Source organism: Poecilia reticulata, chromosome 14 (assembly GCF_904066995.2).
Source record: "Poecilia reticulata chromosome 14, P_reticulata-male-v2, whole genome shotgun sequence".
In the NCBI taxonomy this organism is placed as follows: Eukaryota; Metazoa; Chordata; class Actinopteri; order Cyprinodontiformes; family Poeciliidae; genus Poecilia; species Poecilia reticulata.
In genome coordinates this window covers 5,182,132-5,204,411 of record NC_088843.1, presented here as the reverse complement: position 1 = coordinate 5,204,411, position 22,280 = coordinate 5,182,132, and the positions used below count along the sequence as shown (strand labels likewise).

General features: G+C 38.1%; 5 protein-coding genes across 5 annotated transcripts; 1 reads left to right on the top strand and 4 right to left on the bottom strand.

Moving 5' to 3' along the window:
• Positions 1–779: 779 nt before the first annotated feature.
• On the bottom strand, positions 780–2,904 carry LOC103475618 (claudin-4-like). Its single transcript, XM_017308735.2, has one exon. It carries the CDS (start codon positions 2,680–2,682, stop codon positions 2,125–2,127), a length of 558 nt encoding a protein of 185 aa, XP_017164224.1. The 5' UTR covers positions 2,683–2,904; the 3' UTR covers positions 780–2,124.
• A 2,527-nt stretch (positions 2,905–5,431) lies between these two features.
• On the bottom strand, positions 5,432–6,240 carry LOC103475619 (claudin-like protein ZF-A89). The gene has a single exon (XM_008427402.3). It carries the CDS (start codon positions 6,170–6,172, stop codon positions 5,540–5,542), a length of 633 nt encoding a protein of 210 aa, XP_008425624.2. The 5' UTR covers positions 6,173–6,240; the 3' UTR covers positions 5,432–5,539.
• Positions 6,241–7,843: 1,603 nt separating this feature from the next.
• Positions 7,844–9,380, top strand: cldn29 (claudin 29). Its single transcript, XM_017308734.2, has one exon. It carries the CDS (start codon positions 7,959–7,961, stop codon positions 8,589–8,591), a length of 633 nt encoding a protein of 210 aa, XP_017164223.1. The 5' UTR covers positions 7,844–7,958; the 3' UTR covers positions 8,592–9,380.
• Positions 9,381–9,637: 257 nt separating this feature from the next.
• Positions 9,638–11,624, bottom strand: LOC103475620 (claudin-4-like). The gene has a single exon (XM_008427403.3). It carries the CDS (start codon positions 11,452–11,454, stop codon positions 10,819–10,821), a length of 636 nt encoding a protein of 211 aa, XP_008425625.1. The 5' UTR covers positions 11,455–11,624; the 3' UTR covers positions 9,638–10,818.
• A 2,912-nt stretch (positions 11,625–14,536) lies between these two features.
• On the bottom strand, positions 14,537–15,671 carry LOC103475622 (claudin-like protein ZF-A89). Its single transcript, XM_008427405.3, has one exon. The coding sequence runs from the start codon at positions 15,525–15,527 to the stop codon at positions 14,865–14,867; it is 663 nt and encodes a 220-aa protein (XP_008425627.1). The 5' UTR covers positions 15,528–15,671; the 3' UTR covers positions 14,537–14,864.
• Between the last annotated feature and the right edge of the window lie 6,609 nt (positions 15,672–22,280).

Below are 22,280 nucleotides of genomic sequence, written 5' to 3'. Positions count from 1 at the left end.
GTTTTGCCTTCAGATTTGGACGTGGACTTTGACTAGACCACTCCAAAATCATTTTGGTGCCTTTCAGACCAAGATTTGCTGTGTAAATGCATGTAAATGTCACCAGCTGATTAGTGGATATTCCCCTTCAGCTCTTTTTCTGAACTGCTGTGTGAGATTTCCACCAAAAATAATTTGACATATACGTTCTAAAATAGATTCACTTCGGTCCACATAGTTTCACTTGCGTTCTTCCTGGTCTGCTGTTTTTTATTTTTATTTTGATCCCTCTAACGGATGCCAATTTCTTGTTGAATCAGAAAGGCTTTAGATGGCGTTCTGGACCTTTTGTGATCTCCTGAATGAGTTATTTCGGCCCTCTTGAAGTAATTTTGACAGTTGATCCTCTCCTGGGAAGATTCCCCATTGTTCTTGGTTCTTGGTTTTCTCTGTTGATAATAGTTTGTATTGCTGCCCTTTTCTCTCTGCGACATCTTTGTAATCTATTCTTTAATTTCCTTTGAATGGGGACACAATGTGTTCCTCTTTGACATGTTCTACCCTATTTCATGTTGCCAAGCAGGTTCCATTTAAATGATTTTTTTCTTGACATGTCTGGCAAAAATTAGAAACTGAAAAATGAGGCTTAAAAATAAAAAAGGGGGGGAATTACTTTTCACACAGGGGCAGGGTTAGTTTGATAGCTTTTTCACTTAATAAAATAAATCATTTTTTAGGAATTGCTTTTTACCCAATTTATCTTTGTCTAATAATGAAAAATGTATTTAAATCACGAGAAATGTCAGAAACAGGGCTTTAATTTGGAAAAAACCAATACAGACATAAGAATAATAAAGAATTTCAACCAAAATTCAACAAAATGTTACATTTTGTCATCACAACACAACCAGTTTCAAAACACATGAAATCATTGTTTCACGTGTGTTTAATGGCGTTTCACTTCCTGCTCACCAGCTCCACCCTTTTCTCCAAAAATGGTCAACAGGAACATCTGAGGGATCATTTCAGCAGAACAAAATGGCAGCTAAATGTCACACCCAAGTCTTCAACACAGCAAGTCACCAACTATTGATGATGTCATCCAGTAGTTGGTGACATCACTGCTGCTGATTAACATGATTACAATCTGTTCCAGTTAGCGTTTCTGACATGGTTTCTGACAGCTTAAGATCCCTGTGTAAACTTAGTTTAATTAATATTGTGTAATTAATATTAGGGAGGATAACATTTCTTGACCATCCTCCACAGGATGGACATTCTTGATCATGGGTGTCCAAAGTGTGGCCCGGGGTCTTTCTGAGGCCCTCGTAATGATTTTATGAGGCCCTTCACCACAGTTCAAGAATGGCACCAAATCATGCTGTCTCTCTGAATTGATCTGAGGTGTGTTCATGTTCCGGTGTTTTTCTTTGGCATTTTTGTTACGCCAAAGATTCAGAAATCAGAATCTGCTTAAAACATCACAAAAATCTGAGATCTGCCAGGATCGACGCAACTTGTGTCTAATATTAAACTGTGTATTATTTTATATTGTCAAAATTAGTAGAAAAATGATTGTCTGTGTACTTAAAAGCAAGAACAAAATGCAGGACTTGTGTTGAAAATAGACAAGTACCAAAAATTTATTCATAACATACAAAACAATACTGCTATGTTTTATGCTACATAATGCTATTTAGCAAAAAACATAATGCTATATTCATTTGTAAAGCATGTAAAGTTTTTGTAATTCCAAAAATTATAAATTGTCACATTAAGAGTTCACAGTTAAAAGGAGACAGCTTCTTAAACCAATGCAACTCCAGTAAATGTATAGAAAGAACAAATAGTATGAATAATTTCAGCATTCAGAAAACTACAATTATCAAATTCTTTAAAATAAAATTCAGATATGTGAATTATAATATTTTATTACATGGACGTTTTCCCTTCATGTCCTGAATTTGTGCAGTATCTTGAAACTTCATTTTTAAACCATTATCATTTTAGTGCAACTATGATTTAAAATAAAATGTGACTTCTGTTAGAGACGCTATTTTACACGTAAACCTTCAGCATGTTCACGATGGATGGCGCAGTGCAGGTCATTCTTCTTCTTCTTCTTCTTCTTCTTCTTCTTCTTCTTCAGCATCTGTAGCTTCCGGTCAGGATCCCTCCTCCGATGACGAGCAGCGCTCCAGACGCCCAGCCGACGTAGATGGAGGCTCCCAGCTCCCCTCTCCTCCCCTCCGTCGCCAGTGGGCTGTTAAATTCCGTGATGATGATGTGAGCCGACCAGCTGACGGGAATGATGCACAGCGCGCCTGCGATGATAAACGCCACTCCTCCGCCAATGCCAATGTTGGATTTCATCAACCTGTCGTAGCGGCAGAAGTTGGTGCACCGAACCCCAACGATGCTGAGCCCGATGGCCACAACGCTGACGCCAAGGGAGACGCAGACGAGGGCCCGAGAGCCCTGCAGGTTCTGAGGCAAGGCGAGGATGGAGTCATAGGCCTTGCACTGCAGGTGGCCTGTGCTCTGGATCACGCAGTTCATCCACAGACCTTCCCAAAACACCTGCGCGGTGACGATGTTGACTCCAACGAATGCCGTCACCTTCCACATGGGCAGAGCGCAGATGAGAATCGTTCCCATGAAGCCGATGATTGCCAAGCAAAAACCAACCAGCTGGGTCCCCATTGTGTCGAGGCGAATGTTTTTCCACGAAGTAAACAAGAAAAGAGGAAAAACTCAACCTCGTGTTGACATAAAAACCGTTTTTGCAGCAGGTTTTAACATGGTTTTGAACGCCGTCGGTTGTGCGTTTCAGTCTGTTTTTTGCAGCGTATGAAAGCAGCAGCTGGGAGGGGACTGGTTGTTCAGGGTAACAAGAACAGGTTTCCTGCTTGTCTTGATTCCTGCTCGACCTGAATAGTTCTGGGAAGAAAGCTCTTTACAAAAATAGTACAAGTGAAAAACCTGCTTAGAGATCACAAACAAAAAAGGTTGCATTTACAAACTAAATGCTCTGAGACACAACCATCACATTAACCATCATTCATCAAAAAGGAAAATAAAATGTAATGTATATATATATAGAGAGTATAAAAATTTAAGGTGTTTTTTTTTGTTTTTTTTTGTTTTTTACAAGTTGCTCTTCTTAAATGGTTCTGATTAAAGGTTGGGCTGAAAGTTCTGGCAGTCTGCAACTTGGGAGCGAAAATTTGGTGTCCAAAGTGCGGCCCACGGGCCATTTACGGCCCTCTGAAGGACTTTGTGTGGCCGCCACCAACCTTACTAGTAAATCTTGAGCGTAAGTGCAGGTGGCTGGTGTTGATGTAAACTTTTTCATCTTGTATGGAATTACTTTCTATAGATAAATAACATCCTGTTTAAAACAATCAGAAACAAAATATAGATTTCCAATCATTAACATTTCTGCATTTATCTTCGCTTGGGAGAAACTAAAACCACAGATATCAATCTACATTTACTCAAACGTAAATTATGTTAAATAAAACGATAAATACAGAAAAGTTAGAAACTGTCTGATAACGCGATTGCACAAAACCTTTTAATGTTTTCATCTACAATGATTCATAAATCCACTTTCTACAAAAATCTGACTGTTTTGTTGATTTAATTATAATTCTACTTTTTGGTTTAATTAATGAGCATACATTTTTTTAGAAAAGATTAAAGGCTTTAAAGGGGCAGCATATGGAAAGTTAAAAAGTCCTCCTACTGTATTTTGCTGAACTGTGAGATCCTGTGATAATATTAACGTCAACTCACATCATTCCTCAAATCGATGCAAAGCATCAGACCAGGAAGATGTCTGTAAATTTCAACAAAATCTCAGGCTTTGGTTGTTCTGTGCAAATAACACATAAAAACCAGAAATTGGGGAGTCATTTATTTATTACAGCTAATGCTGATCCTGTGAGAATATGTTTTTTTTGCAACAGGAATGAACTATTCCCAAACAACTCCTACAATGTTTAGATCATTAAGCTGGAAATTAAGACCTTTTATCACAGGATTTAGTTAGTGATCAGCGAATGGGAAAGAAGAGGAATGAAGGGAACTCTTTACTTGATTTGAAGAGTTTATTCCCAGGGTTTGGATTTAAACTTTCTCTCTCTGATTGTCTGTGCCACTTCATGTTTTCTCCTGATTGAGCTGAGCAAAATTCTCTGCCAGTCAAAACTTTGGGTGTCTTAGGATTGTGTACCCACAATTTTATCTTTTGAGTGAAAAAACTGAGGTTGGCAATAGGCAGAACAAGCTCTTTCAGGTCAGAACAGTTTATATTTTACAAGAAATTCAAGAGCAGAGTTCCAGGAAAGACCTTCCCACTGCAGCATACTTTAATCGTAACCACTTCAAACTTCCAGCCAATCACAACACAGTTTTCTGATGGCACACAAAAAGAAAGTTCTGCTCAACAAATGAAAATGACTCATAAAATGCTCCAACAGAATGATTTTTTTATCCCCCTTGCTGCCCAGAGAGAGAGAATAGACGTCTCTGTTCATGAAGCACATTCTGCCTTTGATTTGTTTCCTCAAACAAAAACTGCTGAACTGAGCTTTACCTACTTAGAAGTTTTGACAAATGTTGGATAGATTTAACCAGTTGGTCAAAAAGCAAAATACAAAGATTGGGACATTTTCTGTCTGTGGTAGAAACATGTGCCAAGTGTTATATCAAGCTGTGTTTTGGATTACAATTTAGCAAGTCTGGGCTGCTAAATAACCAGTTGAATTGAGTGGTTTTGTAACCGTCAAAACATTTTAAATAATCCTCAGCTAATGAAGCAAAGCACAGCAATTAGCCTCATTAGGAAACACCAATAGCGCTTTGAGTCACCAGCATACAGCCGTGTGGAAAATAAAATTTCCTGGAGACAAACTTGGTTTTGTAATATTTCCATTGAAGAAACTGGGTATAAATTATCTCCCAAACATTTCCATTGCAGAAAACCAGACAGTGTTAAAGGGTTCTGAGGAAATGCAGAGGAACCCTGCAGGACGAAACTTTCCTGGCTGAATGTTCAAATATTAGAGCTTTGAATTACAGTTCTGAATATTTTAGTCACAATGTACCCACTTTTGTTTCTCAAATTATCTGGTACAGCATCCAGTTTGGATTTAACCAAATTTCTAATATTTTGGTTTCCGTTATAGTGGATTCACCAAACAGGAGCTGCACAGGGTGACATAAGCAGCCAAGCTTCAAGTAATGCTCATTAGCTTGGTGCTAGTGAGTGTTCAAGCAACGCTAGCAGTATGCATCAAGGTTAAACTCAGCAGTTGGCCAGCTATTTATGTTTGAGCTTGTGTGATTAGTCAGTTTTAACACTCTTGCTCCCATTGTAGACCCGTTGCAAGCTTCCACTTTCAGAGATAGCAACACCCCACCCAACAAGATCTAGACAAAGACTTGATAAAAAAAAAAGAAGTTTTATTAAAAATCAGCAAGTTTAAGATTAAAACCCTGGCTTGGAGTTCAGTCCAGGTTCAAGTCCAGACTTTCAGGAAACAGTCCGAGCAGTTTAAACGTAGGCTGCTGTGCTGGCAGCCAAGCGTGGGGCCGAATATTTAACAGAGTAGCGGCCATCTTTCTGCTGCTGGCACCGACAGCAGAGGAAAGCCCCGCCGATGATCATGAGGCTCGCTGATCCCCAGCCGATGAACAGCGCCGCACCAAGCTCACTCTTCTGGGCATCAGGCAGGTCGGGGTTGTAAAAGGTCTTGATTATCTCGCTGGCAGACCAGGACACTGGGATCAGACACAGGATACCAGCAACAATGAAGAACACACCTGCAGCGATGGCCACCCGGCTCTTAGCAAGGTCATCTTCAATGCAGTTGGTGCATTTTCCCCCTGTGACGGCTAGCAGGAGTCCCAGGAACGCGACGATGATCGAGATCACAACCAGAGCGCGGGCGACTTGGAGTTCTTCAGGCAGAGCCAGCATGGAGGCGTAGAACTTGCACTGCAGCTGCCCGGTGCTCTGCATCACACAGTTCATCCACAGGCCCTCCCAGAAGGTCTGCGCCGTCATGATGCTGGTCCCAACGAAGGCAGACACCTTCCACATCGGCAGGGCACAAATGATGATGTCACCAGCAAAGCCGATGCTTGTAAGGAAGATGCCAAAAATCTGGAAGCCTGCAGACGCCATCTTTGCTTCAGTTGCACCAAAGGTTGAAAGTCTCTTCAGCAGCAATGGATAATACAACCAATCCTCACCTGCAGCTTTAAGTATCCAAGAGGAAGCAGGAGAGGTGAATCTGACTGGCTGCCAAGAGCTGATCAGACTGACAACACCTGGGAATCAATCAAGCTGAGTGGTTCCACCTGAGCTCAATAGAGGCTGCTTGCTTTTTTACTCTACTGACTTGGATCTGCTTTCATCTGCAGATAAAAGAGGATTAAAGTGAGATCAGGATTTATTGCTGCATTTAATGATTTTTAATCTGTTTAAAAATATTTCCGTCCAAGATACACATGGAATGGAAATGGAAAAGTGCTTATTTTTATGTATTTAGTTCTATTAAAATGTGTATATGTCAAATAGATAAGGAGCAGCTGACTTCACAATCAAAAGTAGGCATTTATACTATTTTTTTAGTTTTAGTCCATTTAAAGTGGGGAGAATTATTCTTATTCATAAAATACAGGCTAACTTTGAATTGAAGTCATGTAGTTTTCATATAAACTAAATAAAAATAAGCAAACAAATGGAATATAATGGGTTTATGTGGAATTAATAATGTAGAATATCATCAAAAGATTATTTCAGTAATTCAGTTTAAAAGATCAGATTTAATAGATCTGAATGGATGATTATGGATTAATAATGTTTTGGTTCTGTACTGATTCATCTGTGTTTGGTGACACTTGAAGCTCAAATACTGTCAGTTTACAGTGGAAATAATTTGCATCAAAAAGCTGCAAGTTAACTGTGTCAAGTTCACAGTTAGCAAATTGTAGGACTAAATTTAAAACCTTTTGGTTTGAAATTTGATCAGAGTGACATATGTATTACAAACAATCTTTGTTGTATTTGCAGAAACATGACTGAGTGAGTGCTCTTTGCAGCAAACCATCTTTGACATATATTTCTCCTGGAACCATCAAGAATTTGGGTAATTAGGACAAAAACAGCTCATGATGAACACTGTGCATGTACTTTATACTCTCTACTTTGGAAAACTTTTGTCTTTTTACAAAAATCAACTCATAGCTCTTCAGATAAGAAAAGTGCGTTTATGTGGAGACTTTTATTCGTTTTCCTGGCTGTCCAGCTGCTCATAATTATGTGTTGTGAGGACAGAACGTTCCCCTAAAATCTTTACAAACCTCTCAAGAATGGAGGCATCTCTTTTCAACCAGACTTTTGTTTTCCTTCCACTAAACTTTACATCAATATACAAAGTACAGCATTTTACTGAGGCCATAACATTCATATTAAAAGTATTTTTCTATTGGTTTTCTTAAATATTAAAATTCTCCGAGGAGCTAAATGGAGTCCATTAATTTAGTTAGAACATAATTGTAAACATGTTAAGATTTTATCAATAAAAACTTAAAAAATGTTAAAGCTGGCATTTAACCAACAGGAAACATAACCTCCATTTTAGACATTTTCTTTAAGAATTTGCTGCTGTACTTTTTAAAAAAGCTTATAGGTAAAAATCAATTTTTTTTAATGGTCCTTTTATGTTTGTCCTTCACACACAGGCTGTGACTTCTTTTTGTTCTGCGATCTGTTTTCTGGGGGTACTGAAGGGCCTCTTTATATGAGGGGAATGCCTCTTGGCTCAAAGCATGATAGATGTTTATATGTGAACACTGGTGCAGCCAGCCCACCCCGACTGACTTGCATAAAACTTCTTGGCAGCAGACAAACTTTCAGTTGGTGGCCAGGCGCAGAGGAAAGACGCAGAAACCTGACAGAAGCGGCGATGGCGTCTTTAGGGTTGCAGATTCTCGGGGTTGCTCTGGCCGTGATCGGATGGTTGGGGAACATCCTGATCTGCGCGCTGCCACTATGGAGAGTCTCTGCCTTCATTGGCAACAACATTGTGGTGGCCCAGAGCATCTGGGAAGGCCTGTGGATGAGCTGCGTGGTGCAGAGCACAGGCCAGATGCAGTGCAAAGTCTACGACTCCCTCCTGGCTCTGCCTCCAGACCTCCAGGCGGCTCGGGCCATGATCGTCATCTCCATCCTCTTCTCTTTCTTCGGCCTGCTGCTGTCTGTGGTTGGTGGGAAATGCACCACCTGCATCGAGGATGAAACAGCCAAAGCTCGAGTGTGCATCTCTGCTGGGATTTTCTTCCTCCTGAGCGGAGCGCTGTGCCTTGTGACCGTCTCTCTGCCGGCCAACGCCATCATCAAGGACTTTTACAACCCGCTGATTCCTGACGCTCAGAGGCGGGAGCTGGGCGCCTGCCTGTATGTGGGCTGGGGGGCAGCGGGACTTTTACTGATCGGTGGGGCGCTGCTGTGCTGTCAGTGCCCGTCAGGAAGAGAGCACTACAATGGGGTAAAGTACACTGCGCCCCAATCCACAACGCCAGGGAAGGAGTTTGTCTGAGCTGCTGAGCAACAGAGACAAACTCACCAAAAGACAGAACAAACTCTTCCTCAGAGGAGATTCTGACTAATATCATCGACTAAAACAAACTGGCTTTCTGCTTGAGAAAGATTGATAGATTAACTCATTAAACGTTAGGATTTTGTAATTATTTCCTTACTTATTGATTGTGATGATCAGTAAGATTTTCTAACAGGCACTTGTTTTTGTTTGTATTATCTGAGATGCATTTTTCAATGCTATATTTTATTAAAATAATTACATTTTATGTCAAAAATGTGGCATGTGCTTTTTATTCACAAGTGAAATATGTTTTTGGAGTACCAACTATTCTACCTTCAATCAGGGGGTTTGTCTGTGACTAAGTTAAATTTAGGGAAAATGTTCTTAAATCTGGATGTTAATTAAATTGTTAGAGGGGTTTTCAAAGTGAGGTTTGTGGGCCAGTTGAAGCTGGTCAGGAATTGTACATATTTCTCCAGCAGCACAAGTGGTTGATGAAAACACTTCATAAACTATTTCTGGTGAGATTTTCTCAGAAAAATGTTAATAAAAAAAAAATCAAGACCAAATGTGTACCAAGAAATCTGTTGGGTAAAATAAGTTACCTACATTCGTGACCATTGTAAATATTAGGCATTTGGGTTTTACGTGCTTACACTCTGCTGTCTTCAAAAGAACCTTTTTAGTTTTCACAACATCTGTGATTCAGTTTTTATTTTTACTCTTTACGTAGTGACTTTCATATTGGGTTTATGAATAAAAGCAATGTCTGATTGCAAACAGAAACTTTTTAGTCCTTCGTCTTTTATCAGGTAGTTAATCAGCTGCGCTTAGCAACAAGTGGGGGAGGGGAAGTCTCTATGCTCTAAACAGCCAGACGAAGCTCCTCCAGTCACTTGACACATTGCTTAGAAACACTGTGCCAGAAAATATTGTGGGTTTGAATCTGTAACCTTTTAAATTCATGGTAAAGCTGACGCTGCACATTGTAGCAGATGTTAAAGTGACACTTAAACAAAATAAAAAACATTTTTGTGGAAATGTCATTTTTGCCAAGCTGCTTTTTTAATGAAAGTAAAATACAAAAGAAACACAAGGACACGTTTCATCATTACAACTAGTGCATTTTCTAACAAAACAGTAATTAGCAGTCAAAGTTGAGAGTTTATATTGATTTACTTTTCTTTTTCTGTGTTTAAAGGTTTGAATCTAAAGCACTGAAGATGATTTTTAAAAGTCTGTCCTGCTTAGAAGGCTTGAAAGACGTCCTTTCACCCAGGGAAGTGAAAATATCCATTCTTTGAACAACTAAAATGGTTTCTCAGCAACATGGATCCAAGCATACGCAGCCCTCTGTTGTCTCTGCCGGTGACATCCATTTTACTCGAGACAGAAAAGCTAAATCACTGTCTCAACACAGCAGCTTCCTATTACAGCATGGCAAACAGCTCATCCAGTTACAGTAAATCCCCAGCTGGATTCCTCCACGTTTCATCACAAGCAGAACAATTTCAGTTTTATTTACAGGGCAGATGAAGGATAACAAACATTCATTTGGAAGATTTAGGAAAACCTTATAGTTATCTTTGTATTATGTAGCTCATTTTATAACCTTTGTAAAACATCATAATTGCCTAGAAAAAGTAAAGTTACAGCAACAGTATATATTAGAAATGCACTGATCACAGTTTTCTGGGCCAATATTCATGGTTTTCTCTGAGAATTTCAACATCTTTATTTTTATCTACTACAGATACATTAAATAAATCCAATGTGCATCAAATTATTTTATAGTCGTGGTTTCTAAACTCAAAGGAAAACAAAGACATTTCTGGATTTTTATCTTTACTTGTTTCGTTTTTGGACCCAAATGGAGCAACATAGTACCAGCTGATTTTGATGCATTTTTAGTTCAAAAAAGGAAATTAGTCTTTTTTGTTGCTCTTGTGTTTTATGAATGGAAAAAAAATGGTTTTGACCAATCAGGGAAAATTAACTGATTCCTATTTAAAGCTTACTAGTTGGAGAAACTATCACATTGGTCAGTTGACTATTATTTGCTGATTTATTATAAGAAATCTTTAAAAGTTTATTCATTCTAAAAGTCTTGCTAAGATCTTTTTAAAACCTCAAAATTCATTAAAAGGTATACACAACTACAAGTAAGGAACTGGGTTAAATGTATTTTTAGCTATGTAATTAAAGATCTCTGCAGACAGGGGACTCACACATAGTCCACATTTGATGAGACGGTTCTTGCTGGGCCAAACTTTGCAGGTATGTAGGGTCTGTTGTCCTTTGGGGGGCAGTTGTTGCAGAGCAGTCCGCCTCCCAGAAGCAGCAGGGCTGCGGAGCCCCAACCGATGTACAGCGCAGCGCCAAGCTCCCGTCTTTGTGCCGCCGTCACCAAGGGGTTGTAGAAATCCCTGATGACGGTGTGAGCTGACCAGGACACCGGGGTCATGATCAGCAAGGCGGTTATTATGAAGATCACTCCAGAGACGATGCAGGCTTTGGCTTTGGACGCCTCGTCGTCCATGCAGTTGGTGCACTTCCCTCCAACGATGGCCATGAGGATGCCAAACACGCCGACGATCACAGAGATGATCACCATGGCCCTGGCGGCCTGCAGGTCCTGAGACAGCGCCAGCATGGAGTCGTACACCTTGCACTGCATCTGCCCCGTGCTCTGGACCACGCAGCTCATCCACAGGCCTTCCCAGATCACCTGTGCGGTGACGATGTTCGCCCCAACGAAAGCGGTGACCCTCCACATGGGCATAGCGCAGGTGATGATGGTGCCCAGCCATCCAATGAAAGACAGGAGGATACCAAGGATCTGAAGCCCCTGAGAAGCCATGATGAAACGAGGATGATCACGTCTTAAATATTATAAAGTATTTTCTTCTTTGTGGGTCTTTACATGCTCCGCTGTCAGACCTGTTTATGAACACAGTTCCTCAACTCTGAATCTTGGAAAGTTTCGGTTGTTCGACAATAAAGAGCCCTAGTTGTGGTTCAGACTTCAGGGTGGAGTTTCTGTCCTACTGGACAAAAACAAGGGTGAAAACTGAGACCTGATACCTTCAAACTCTTGTTCATTGTTCTCTCACATACAACCATCTGTTATTTGAAGCAAGGCTTCAAGATTGCGAACAATGGCTGCAGGTTGCAGCTGTGTTTGTCCATGCACCCTCCCACCACGCATATAGGTCAGCTTTGGCCTCAAGCAAATACAAACTGCAGCAGGTTTAGCTAAAAACAGGTAGATTCTTTAAAAAAAAGGGTGAAATGTTATTAAACTTTACGCTGTAAGTCTTAGAGTTTTATTAAATCTTGTTTTAACAAGGAGAGTTACATCCCAAACCAACATTCCCCAGACATCTGCCTCCTTTGTGTCGAAACCACATCCTCCTCCAATTTTCTCATATTGACCATCACATCACACCGACTGGAGCAAGTTACACCACACTGTTAATGTATAGATGCTCTATTTTACCTCGTGATTAACTACTACATGCATAGAAGAAAATACAGAGTCTTAAGTAACGTTACGATGAGGTAGGAACATTTCAGAACTAAACCCAGATTGTTTATAGAGTGAGGGGAAATACTAAAATGAATGGATGTCAATACAAGGTCCTAATATGGGTAGAAATGCAAACTTGTGTTTGTGTGTTCTTGTAGATACAATTTTCACCAAAAAAGGAGGGACAGTTTCCTGGACCTCACCTTTTTCAAATGTGCTGAGCTCTACTAGTTAGGTTTAGAAATGTGGTGTAAATTACATTTTGGTTATAGTTTAGATTAAGAATATGTTTGGAAGGGTTATGGAAAATGTCTGAGTTAGTCATAAATGCAGTAAATGAAATGAATGGAAGTCAAAAAGGTCCTCAGACCGACAGAAGGACGCCTGTGTGAGTGAATCTTGTCTTACTGCACCTGGCTTTCTGGACAAAGTTGTAATAATTGTTGCAATGTGCAGGTGCAGATGCCTCACAGCTGCCACCTGCACATTTCTAGGTTGGCATGGTAACCATTTCTGTTCAACTTACGTTTTTTATGGGTGAAATTTCCAATTAAAGTTTTTTTAAAAAGTTATCACCAATCTTATCGGATAAATTTAAATATAAGACACATATGTTTACTAATATACTATATAGAAAATAGCAAAGATGAACAAATATTGCTCTTTTCTTCCAAATTTAAAAAGTAAAAATCAACCATATGCTGTTTATATTGATGTAATTGAAGCGAAGTGACTATCTTTTTTGTATTTTACTGTAAAATAATATTGTTTGTGTTAAAGGAACAGTTTTGATTTTCTTTTAGTGAAATTCTTGTTAGCAGTTTCCTCATCTTTAAGAGGCCAGTATTTTATTGCCATTTCCAAGTTGGCAGGACAGTGAGTATATTCTCAAAGTGGTAGAAAGCTAAAAGCTTGATTGATTTTATTAGTTAATGTTACCAAACAATGCTGTATTACATTTTCACAGTAGCCAATCATTTTTCCCAATTTGACTCCAATAGACATTTTTAATATTTGTTCGAAGAATAATCTGAGACTGAATTTTACATGCCTCAGCAAACCTATGCTACATAGAAAAAAGGTGTTAGCAAAAATATCAATAATTGTGCGATTAATGGGAAAGTAGTTGAGATTCAAGCACTTTTCTGATTATCTCAGTATTTTATAAAATAGCCATGCGTAGGAACAAAATAGTTTAATGTTGTTTTTGTGTAACCAGGTTGTTGCGTATTTCTGCCCAGATCCCTCATGAAACAAGATCTAGATCTCGATGGGGTTTTACCTGGTTAAGTAAAAGGGAAACAAATGCGGTTAAGAATCATACCTGTGTGGTTGGCAACACGCTCCCATATCAGTAAATGTAAGCATACATGTTGTTACATCAGAGGTTACATTTCTGAAATTTATACTATGGTAAATTTAATTAATTGGTTGAATTGAATTGTGTTTTTTGTCCAAGATGTGCCTTACCACTTGCCTTAATAAGTAATTAATTATAAGCAGAGCTTTACTGCTGTAATGCCAATGAAGACTTTCCCACTGATTATTAATGGCAGTATAGATAATTTTTGTCATGGGAGTTTTTAAAAAACATAAATGAATACAATTAGACAATGTTTTTTTTTTTTATTTTACATGTTGGTTTGCTGTCTTTTGAGAAATTGCTGTCTTATTTTCTGTCACTCCTTAGATAAATTAAAATCATTATCAAATCTGTAATGAAAATTTGTCATTTAGGCCTTAATAGCAATTGAGCCTTATTTAAATCTGATTGTTATTTGAAACTGAATTCAAATTTAACAGCGGAAATGCTTTTTAATATGGGTTTGAGGTTTTTTTATTTCATTTTCTACAAACTCAAATGACTGATAAATGTCATTTTCTATGACATTTATCAGATAATTGTGTGAAAACCATACTGGTAACACTGTATGCTTACAGAAACTTTGAATATGCAAATCATCTCTAAGTATAGGTTTGCATGCTGTAGAAAGTAATAAAACTAGTTTGATGAACACAAACATTTTGTTAGTGAACAGAAACATTTGCTGTTTGTTTTGATTTAGTTTTTAAGTCTATGAATGTGTTATAAAAGTTTAAATTCCTTTGTTCAGAGGCTAAGAGTTGAGCAAAGGCAGTTGGTTGTCGTCTTACTTGATTTTCCAGCCGCACCTAAACCTGATCAACAGGAAAATCAAACAATAGACTCGTCTAGAATGCTGTGAGGACATTTATTTTCAGACTGAAGTTTGTTTTGATTAAAACTTTGCCGTAAGCAAATAAATATGTCAAAATATACATTAATATCACAGAGTACAATGTACAGTGATTTTTTTTAAAGAAATATATCTATTTCCAGAAAGAGTGATTTTTGAGAAGTGAAAAATTGAGGAAAACATCACAGACTAGCTCATAAGTAAACAAAAACATGTTTATTTACAGAACATCTGTTGCATAAAGCATCACAATAGGCAGATAAGAAACATTCCACATTAATGTGACCAAAACAAACTTTACAAACACAGTTAAAAAGTAGTCAAAAACACACATAATTGTGTAAATATGCCAATAAAGAAACACCTAATAATGTTGACACAATATTCATTAAATAGAAGTAATGAACATGTAAAATGAAATTTGTTCTTGAGGCGTGGTTCCGATCAAGATGCTGTTTTTAGTATTAGCACTGCCAAACCAGCAGGACCAGTCTATCTGTCCCACTAAGATAAGCCGGAATCAGTTTAAACACGGTCTTTCCCTGAAACGCTGGAGTACTCGGATCTGGCGGCCGTGTACTCAGACTTTCCAGCCTTGTACTGCGCGGTGTAGCCGGTTGAATCGTTGCTGGGGCAGTTGCTGCAGAGCATCGCTCCGCCAATCAGCATCAAAGCAGACGTGCCCCAGCCGATGTAGAGCGAGGCCCCCAGCTCGTATTTCTGGGCCTGGATCACATATGGGTTGTAAAAGTTCTGGATGATGGTGTTGGCCGTCCAGCAGACAGGGATGAGGCAGAGGACCGCAGCTACTATGAACATGACGCCAGAAGCAATGCCCACCTTGACCTTTGCAACCTCATTCTCGACGCAGTTGGTGCACTTCCCTCCAGCTATGCAGAGCAGGATGGCCAGGATGCCCACCATGATGGAGATGACGACGAGGGCCCGGGCCGCCTGGAGGTCGGAGGACAGGGCCAGCATTGAGTCGTAGACTTTGCACTGCATCTGGCCCGTGCTCTGGACCACGCAGCTCATCCAGATCCCTTCCCAGGTGATCTGTGACGTGATAATGTTGCTGCCGATGAAAGCAGTCACCTTCCACATGGGAAGGGCACACACGATGATGGCGCCGATCCAGCCTATGATCCCCAGAGCAGAGCCCAGGATCTGGAACCCAGCAGAAACCATTGCAAACAAAGGATTCTTTTCAAAATAAGCTTCTGTCTTTAAAAGGTCTTTGTCTGTGTCTTCAGGCGTGCGCTGTAAGATGTTTGATGCTTTGTGCTCTCTTGTCGTCGGATGGGTTTGTTGAATGGCTCACGATTCAACAGAGAGTCAGTACATAAGCCTTAAGGAGGAGGAGTTGTGGAGAAAAACAGCACACCCTCCTGAGTGCAAGTCCTCCCCACCCACCCAGGAAACCATCAACCTGTTTATAAATCTGAACTATTTTCATGGGTTTATCTGAGAAACTCCTAAAAAATGCCTTTTCCAGTGAAAAACAATCTAAAATATCCAAAAGGGATTAAACATCCCATTAAAAGCTGATGTTTACAGTCGATTTTATTTGTTGTTTTGTTGTTGTTTATCCATCCCTTCCCCCAACCAGTCTCACCTGAAACAGCAGGTGGGCGGAGTAACAGGTGACTCAGATGGTTTTAAATGACAATATTTCTACAACGTCACTATGACCAAATATGGCCACATGGTTTTGTCACATTATACATTCAAAAGCTATGACAGGCGTTCCGATCAGATCACAAGCTCATGGTATCACCCTTTATTAGTCAAATGGAAAATATTCAGCAGTGTGATGAATGTTTTGATCGGTTGCTGAATAGCAACAGACTTTTGATCATTTTAGTTTTTTACATTTAATTTTTTATTCACAACTGTATGTAGAGTTTGTCAGTCTTGACATAATACAGCGTGAGTTTCCTATTAAAACTGTTTAAATAGCTATGTGTGTTTCTACTCATTTTTCCTGAGACATAGATGAGGTGTGTGTTGTAATGATGCTATTTAGACATTTTGTAACTGTATTTAACCATCTGTTGTTCGTCCAGAACCACATGCATCCACAAATTTCAAAATAATTTATATGTTCCTCATAGATCCATTTAATAAAGGAGATATGCTGCTTCATTAAGTGATTTTCTATTTATTTATGTACTCAGAAGTCAATTTTTTTCCAGCTGGAAAATCAAACTGAATATTCTTTCTGGAAAGTTGGAGGTCCCACATCTGACAAAGTAAATACCAAAATTTAATGTATCTGAAACCCATCAGCTATAGAAAGTTCATGATAGACTTTGTTTTTTTAAAGGTAATTTCATTTATATAGCACATTTTCAGCAACAAGGCAATACGAAGTGCTTTAAGTCTTTAAGTCTGTGTATACATCAAAGTAACTTTGACATTACATCTACTCTACTCAAACAAAGCCATGAATGTACTGCCTGAAGAATTAAACTCTGAGCCTACAGAATGGGATAATAATGTCATTTAATCACATAAAAGACTATTTTTAATATTTAAAAAAAAAAAAAAAAGAAACGTGTTTGAAGTAAGGGGGAGGTCGAAGTTGAGATAGACTCTGTGTGTGTTTGGTGGCTTAAACTGAAGGCTGATTGTGTCACGGATGTATGAACCTACAAGAATGTTTTGTTCACAGAGTTTCACTTGAGCTGGAGCTGTAAGCGAAAATGCTGCTTTGAATGATGAACAACATTAAAGAGCTGTTTGTGCGATGATGGGATATCTGATCTGTTGGCACTGAGCCCTTCTTGTTTGGCTCGTCTTTGGGCTTTTCTCCACTGTGACCAAAAGGAGGCGCCATCTTCTACTTTATTCACGTTTCTGTCATCGCGGTGTCTGTACATCGGGGGTGAGAACCAAATCAGTGAATATGATTCACCATGGATCTTTACAAAAGTATCAGCTTTAGCTCCCAATCATAACTGGACAGTAACTGGTTACATTTACTTAAGTAACTTTTGAAAGAATGTACTTTTTACTTTTACTTGACTAATTTTATTATGAAGTATCACTAACATTTCTGGATTCTCTATCCACAAATTCACCAAAGACACACCTGCAGTTTTTGTTAATATTTCATGAGTTTTATAATGAAATAAATTGATTTGAATTTTTTTTTCTTGCCTGATTTTGTTATTTTTTTGTTACTTATATGAACTATTGTCATTTTCATCCTTAAACTACCAAATTTCCTCTTAACTTTCTATTTTGGTCCATCTGCTTATGTAATTTTTAAACATTAAATGATTGATAATTTGATCAGTTCCTCAGTGCTTTTTCCCTCAGAGGCCTCATGCTTCTTGCTGTGTCAATCCGCTGGGGCAAATGACTTGGGATCGGACCAAGAGCAACCCAGAGACAGACTAGAAATAGACACATTTTCTGCTTAGAACTTGAAATATAACCATAAGTCAGGTTTCCCCCTGTTTTTATCAGCCTGGTGGGGCACCAAGCTCTGGGCCGTAACTTCTTTTAAATGGGGATTTTTTATTAAAGACTGATGAAGCTAAAGCTTCATAGTTAAGGCAGTGAGGGTTATGAACCAGTTGTGGCCCTACTGCTGCCTGTTGGTTTCGCAGTCTGTTATTTCTGAATTATGCGCTATCACCAACTTGTTTTAACTTGACATTGTCAAACCCACAGCGGGCCACCTGTGGATGCCCTTAGTGACCTTACTGCCGGGCTCTGCAGGTTTTCTGCAGGAAACCCTTCAACTGTGTTTGTGACAAATTAGAAGTTCTGTTAGAAGTTCAATTAGAAGTTTGCTTGATTTAAAACTTGTACCTTGTAGAGGCTGAGAGGGAATAGGAAGTCGGGGAAACAGCTTGACCTTTGCCCTGCTAGCTTTAGCCAGACATGAAAACAACCAGAACGTTTCATTAGAAATCTTCAGATAAATTTCTGGAACTGACAAATATTGGCACAAATATCAATTTACAAAAAATGCATTTTAATTCAATCATACATACCTCAATTGTCATTGGTCAATAATTAAATAAACTTTTTAAACTAAAGGAACCCGCTGACTTTAGCCATTCTCTCTTAATGACCAGCAGGGGGCAACAGTAAAGAAAAACTCGCCTTTAACAGGAAGAAACAATAATAAAACACTTAATTTTCTCCAGTGAGTTTTATGTAAGGTATTATATTAATTATACATGCATTACAAAACATATTAAATCTTGTTGTCCTGGGCTTCTGGCTTAATAACTCCGTCAATAGACCCGACATGGGTTTGATAAGGTTATTGTGACATACTGCATTCATTATTTTCTAATATTTTTTGAAGTCTGATTTGAGTGAAAAGACCATCACAGTTTTAGTGCAACAGCAGATGTCATTAGTGAGCAATGAATGAATCAATTAGTGAAAGTCCTGCATCTTTTTCTTTTAGTTTTTTCTAATATAAATGCATATAGATAAAGAATGGTAGAAGTTAGTTTGCAGTTAAAGGATCATAATTTATAAATCTCAGAATCTTCAGTGTTTTAACCCTGAAACAGAGATTACATTATAGCATCACTTTATTTTTTTCATTACTAGGTAGACATAAACGATAGTTGAGCAGTTTTTCCTCGTGGTTCTCTGGCTGTGATGGAAAAGAGGTTTGTTTATTTCAGGTTCCAGATGATAATTTTTAGACCTTCAGTTTCCATATGAAGTGTTTTTTAACTCCACTGCCACCTGGTGGTGTTCGGTCAGCACTGCGCCTCTCCTGGTCTGATGCAACACGGTGAACTGATGGTTGAAGACGATGAAGAGTTCTTTCAGAGTCTGAAGATCTTTTAGTTTTTTGGTCGACGTTTCATGAGTTTTAGCAAATTGACTGGAGAGTTGAGTCAGACTCTCTAGTCCAGTACTGGACTGGTTCCAGTCTGACCTAAAGAACTGGGATTTCTTTGTCAGTAAGTAAAAAGAATGTTAATTTGTGTGTTGTGAATTAGGAATGTAGCCAAATTAATATTGAAGGCTAATTCAGAACAAAATTGCTAGATGTTTATAAAACATTATTCTAAAAAAAAAAAAACTTTTTTAAAAAATAGGAATTTATAACCTTTTGAACTGTTGATTTCTAATGTTCTATTAATTAGCTTTTACAGTAAAGGATTAATGGGGATAGTGGTGAAAAATGTCCATGGAAAATGAATGGCAGGTGTGTCTTCACCACACCAGATTTTATTTAATTTATTTATTTCAAACAGATTTTTAAAAACAAGAAAACAATCAGTAGGACAGAGAAAACATGTGCTAATAACCATGACAGAATAATTTTCTTACCACTACTTTTCTGTTTGAAAAGGAGTAGGAAGAAGTGAACATTTATTCAATCCTACCCCTTATTTCATGAAATATATTACTTACCAACTCAATAATTATCAAAAAAATGTGCAATTAAAACCATGTTATATTAGAAGAAACATTTCTTTAAGCATTAAAGTACAACACCTCTGACTTTGTCTTTAAACATTTGTCAAACACTTTTGTTCTTTAGTCGATTCCCAGATTTTCTGATCAACATGTCCCTCCTGCTCCTCCAGTCCACCTACTGTGTGCATATGTCACCTTTGAGGATATTTTCAGCTTAGTGTGATAACTGCATTACCAGCAGTTGCATGTTTAATCACTCTATCTGAATTTTTCTTGGCAGTTTCCCAGATAGATAAGCTGCTCATTCATACAGTTTGCACTTGGACATGTCTCATACACTTGTCTTTGTATTACTGTTCTGGGAGTTTGGGAGTATCTAACCATCTAAAACTCTTTTGAAACAAAGAAACAAACAAGGAAATGGATAATCCTTGTGCTAACCGAAACTCACTCGTGCCGCTATAAAGATAAGCCACCCAGTGAAACTCGACAATAAATTTTGTTTCGGTATAAAATATGGATGAAATGAAAAAAGGAACTTTGGGTCGTCCAATTAGGATTTTAGTTTACAACAAACACATCAGTATTTTCAACTAGTAAGGTGATTTTATTTTTATAGCACATTTTCAGCAACAGGGCAGTTTAAATGCTTGACATGAACTAGAAGGAAATGCAAACAACAAAAGACAAACAGGAAAGGGTCAAAGGTACAAACAAAACTAAATATTGGTTCCGCATGTTTAATAAGAGTAGGTAGAATATAATTTATAAACTAATAGGGTTTTCTCTTAAGTTTGTTCTGCATTAGAGACGTATGAAACTAAATGTTGGTTCTAGTTGTTCTGGGTTGGGTGCTAAATTGGTAAAGTATAACTAACAGGAGTTTCTCTACGTCTTGTGCCGATATTAAAGGTATAAAGCTCAGTCATGCACAGTTTAAATTGTTCAGCTGTTCTCTTTTTTTATGTAATGAGGATCACATGGTTGTCAGGGTAAGCACGTCTGCAGTGCTTCGTGTTCTTCCCCCTCGCAAAACAAAAGTGTTCTGCTGGGTTTAATAAGTAACACAAAGCTGCCAAGTGGACTGACAAACATCTGCGGCTGCCAAGCTCAGCTATACACATTACAAGCATGCAGTTCATTCTCCAAACGTTAAAAATGCTAGAATAAATGATGTCACTGCTAAGTAAAGAAATGAGAAAAGTTCTCTTAGTGTGTAGCAATCAGTGTTACTTTATCTACAGGAAATCCTCTAATTTTAAAGGGTATAGAATATGCAACTTTGTCTTTAGCCATTTACTTTGCTGTAGTTATGGTCTTTTTATGTGTGAAATCAGGAAAAGAAGTGAGAAAACAGCCAAGAATCAGAGAAAAGTGATATATGTGCAATCAACACATCACCACAAAACACAATATCTACCCAAAGTAAAGCATTGATAGCAAAGTTTTAAATTCAATAATAAATTCAATAATACTGTAATATATATGACAGTATGTGTATCACAGTATGAAGCTGTTTTGGGAAAATCTAAGAAACCGTGAGATGTTCTGTGGAGCAAAAGAAACTGGGTCAAAGAATCAAGTCGTAATTTATGTGGAAATATTTGAAGGTAAACCTCTTTAGAGATAAGATTAGTTTATCATCTAACATGCAGTTTTCTGACTTTCTTCCTCTAAGAATAAAGAAATGGCACATCCATGTTCTTTTATGTAACTGACGCTTTACTGATTTTGTCTACATGATTGGTTGTCGTTAAACTTTAGTCTAAATTGTAAATGGCGTTCTTGTTGGCATTATTACAAAATGACACGTCTTTATCTTGTACACGTGGGCATATTATCACACTGATATTACATCCACAGAGCTGCAACGTAAAGGCTAACCTACACACAAGATAAAAAAGCAGCTTTTTTATCTACCCTGACAGAGCATGATCCATGAAAAGAGTCAGATGGGATTTAAATTAGACTGAAAAGTTATTTTTAATGCATGCTTGAACATAAAGCAGTTGGAAACCAATTGATTGTGCAACATGTTTTGTTAATGACCTTGACCTACTTTCATTTAATTGACAGCCTGTTCAATAAGTTACACTTGTTTGACTGGCTGACTATCAATGTACTGAACATAATTACAGAAGGCGTTTGTTAATATTTATGTTGTATATCAAGTTATGCCCAAAATCCTACTGGCAGATTTAAGTTGTTTTAATCCTGTTTTAAAATTGGTTAAATTGCATTGGTTTTAATGCATATAGTTATGCATTTAACTCAAATTACTTTGTGATTTAATATCAGACCAATTATTTCATGGTGTGCAACAAGACAGCAAAACTTGTCACAAATTGGCAAACGACACTGAAATTAATTGGTTTTATAATGGACACTAGGGCTGTAGTGATACAATAATCTCACGATACGATACACGATATTCTGCTCACAATACGATATATATATATTGCAATATTCAGCAAACAATACAATACACTTTTGCAATTTTCTGAAAGATTTTAGAGGGACAGTTCTTTTGGTGAC

Excerpts from the sequence above, each read along its gene's own strand:
- LOC103475618 (XM_017308735.2), bottom strand. The coding sequence starts at position 2,682 with ATGGGGACCCAGCTGGTTGGTTTTTGCTTGGCAATCATCGGCTTCATG.
- LOC103475619 (XM_008427402.3), bottom strand. The coding sequence starts at position 6,172 with ATGGCGTCTGCAGGCTTCCAGATTTTTGGCATCTTCCTTACAAGCATC.
- cldn29 (XM_017308734.2), top strand. The coding sequence starts at position 7,959 with ATGGCGTCTTTAGGGTTGCAGATTCTCGGGGTTGCTCTGGCCGTGATC.
- LOC103475620 (XM_008427403.3), bottom strand. The coding sequence starts at position 11,454 with ATGGCTTCTCAGGGGCTTCAGATCCTTGGTATCCTCCTGTCTTTCATT.
- LOC103475622 (XM_008427405.3), bottom strand. The coding sequence starts at position 15,527 with ATGGTTTCTGCTGGGTTCCAGATCCTGGGCTCTGCTCTGGGGATCATA.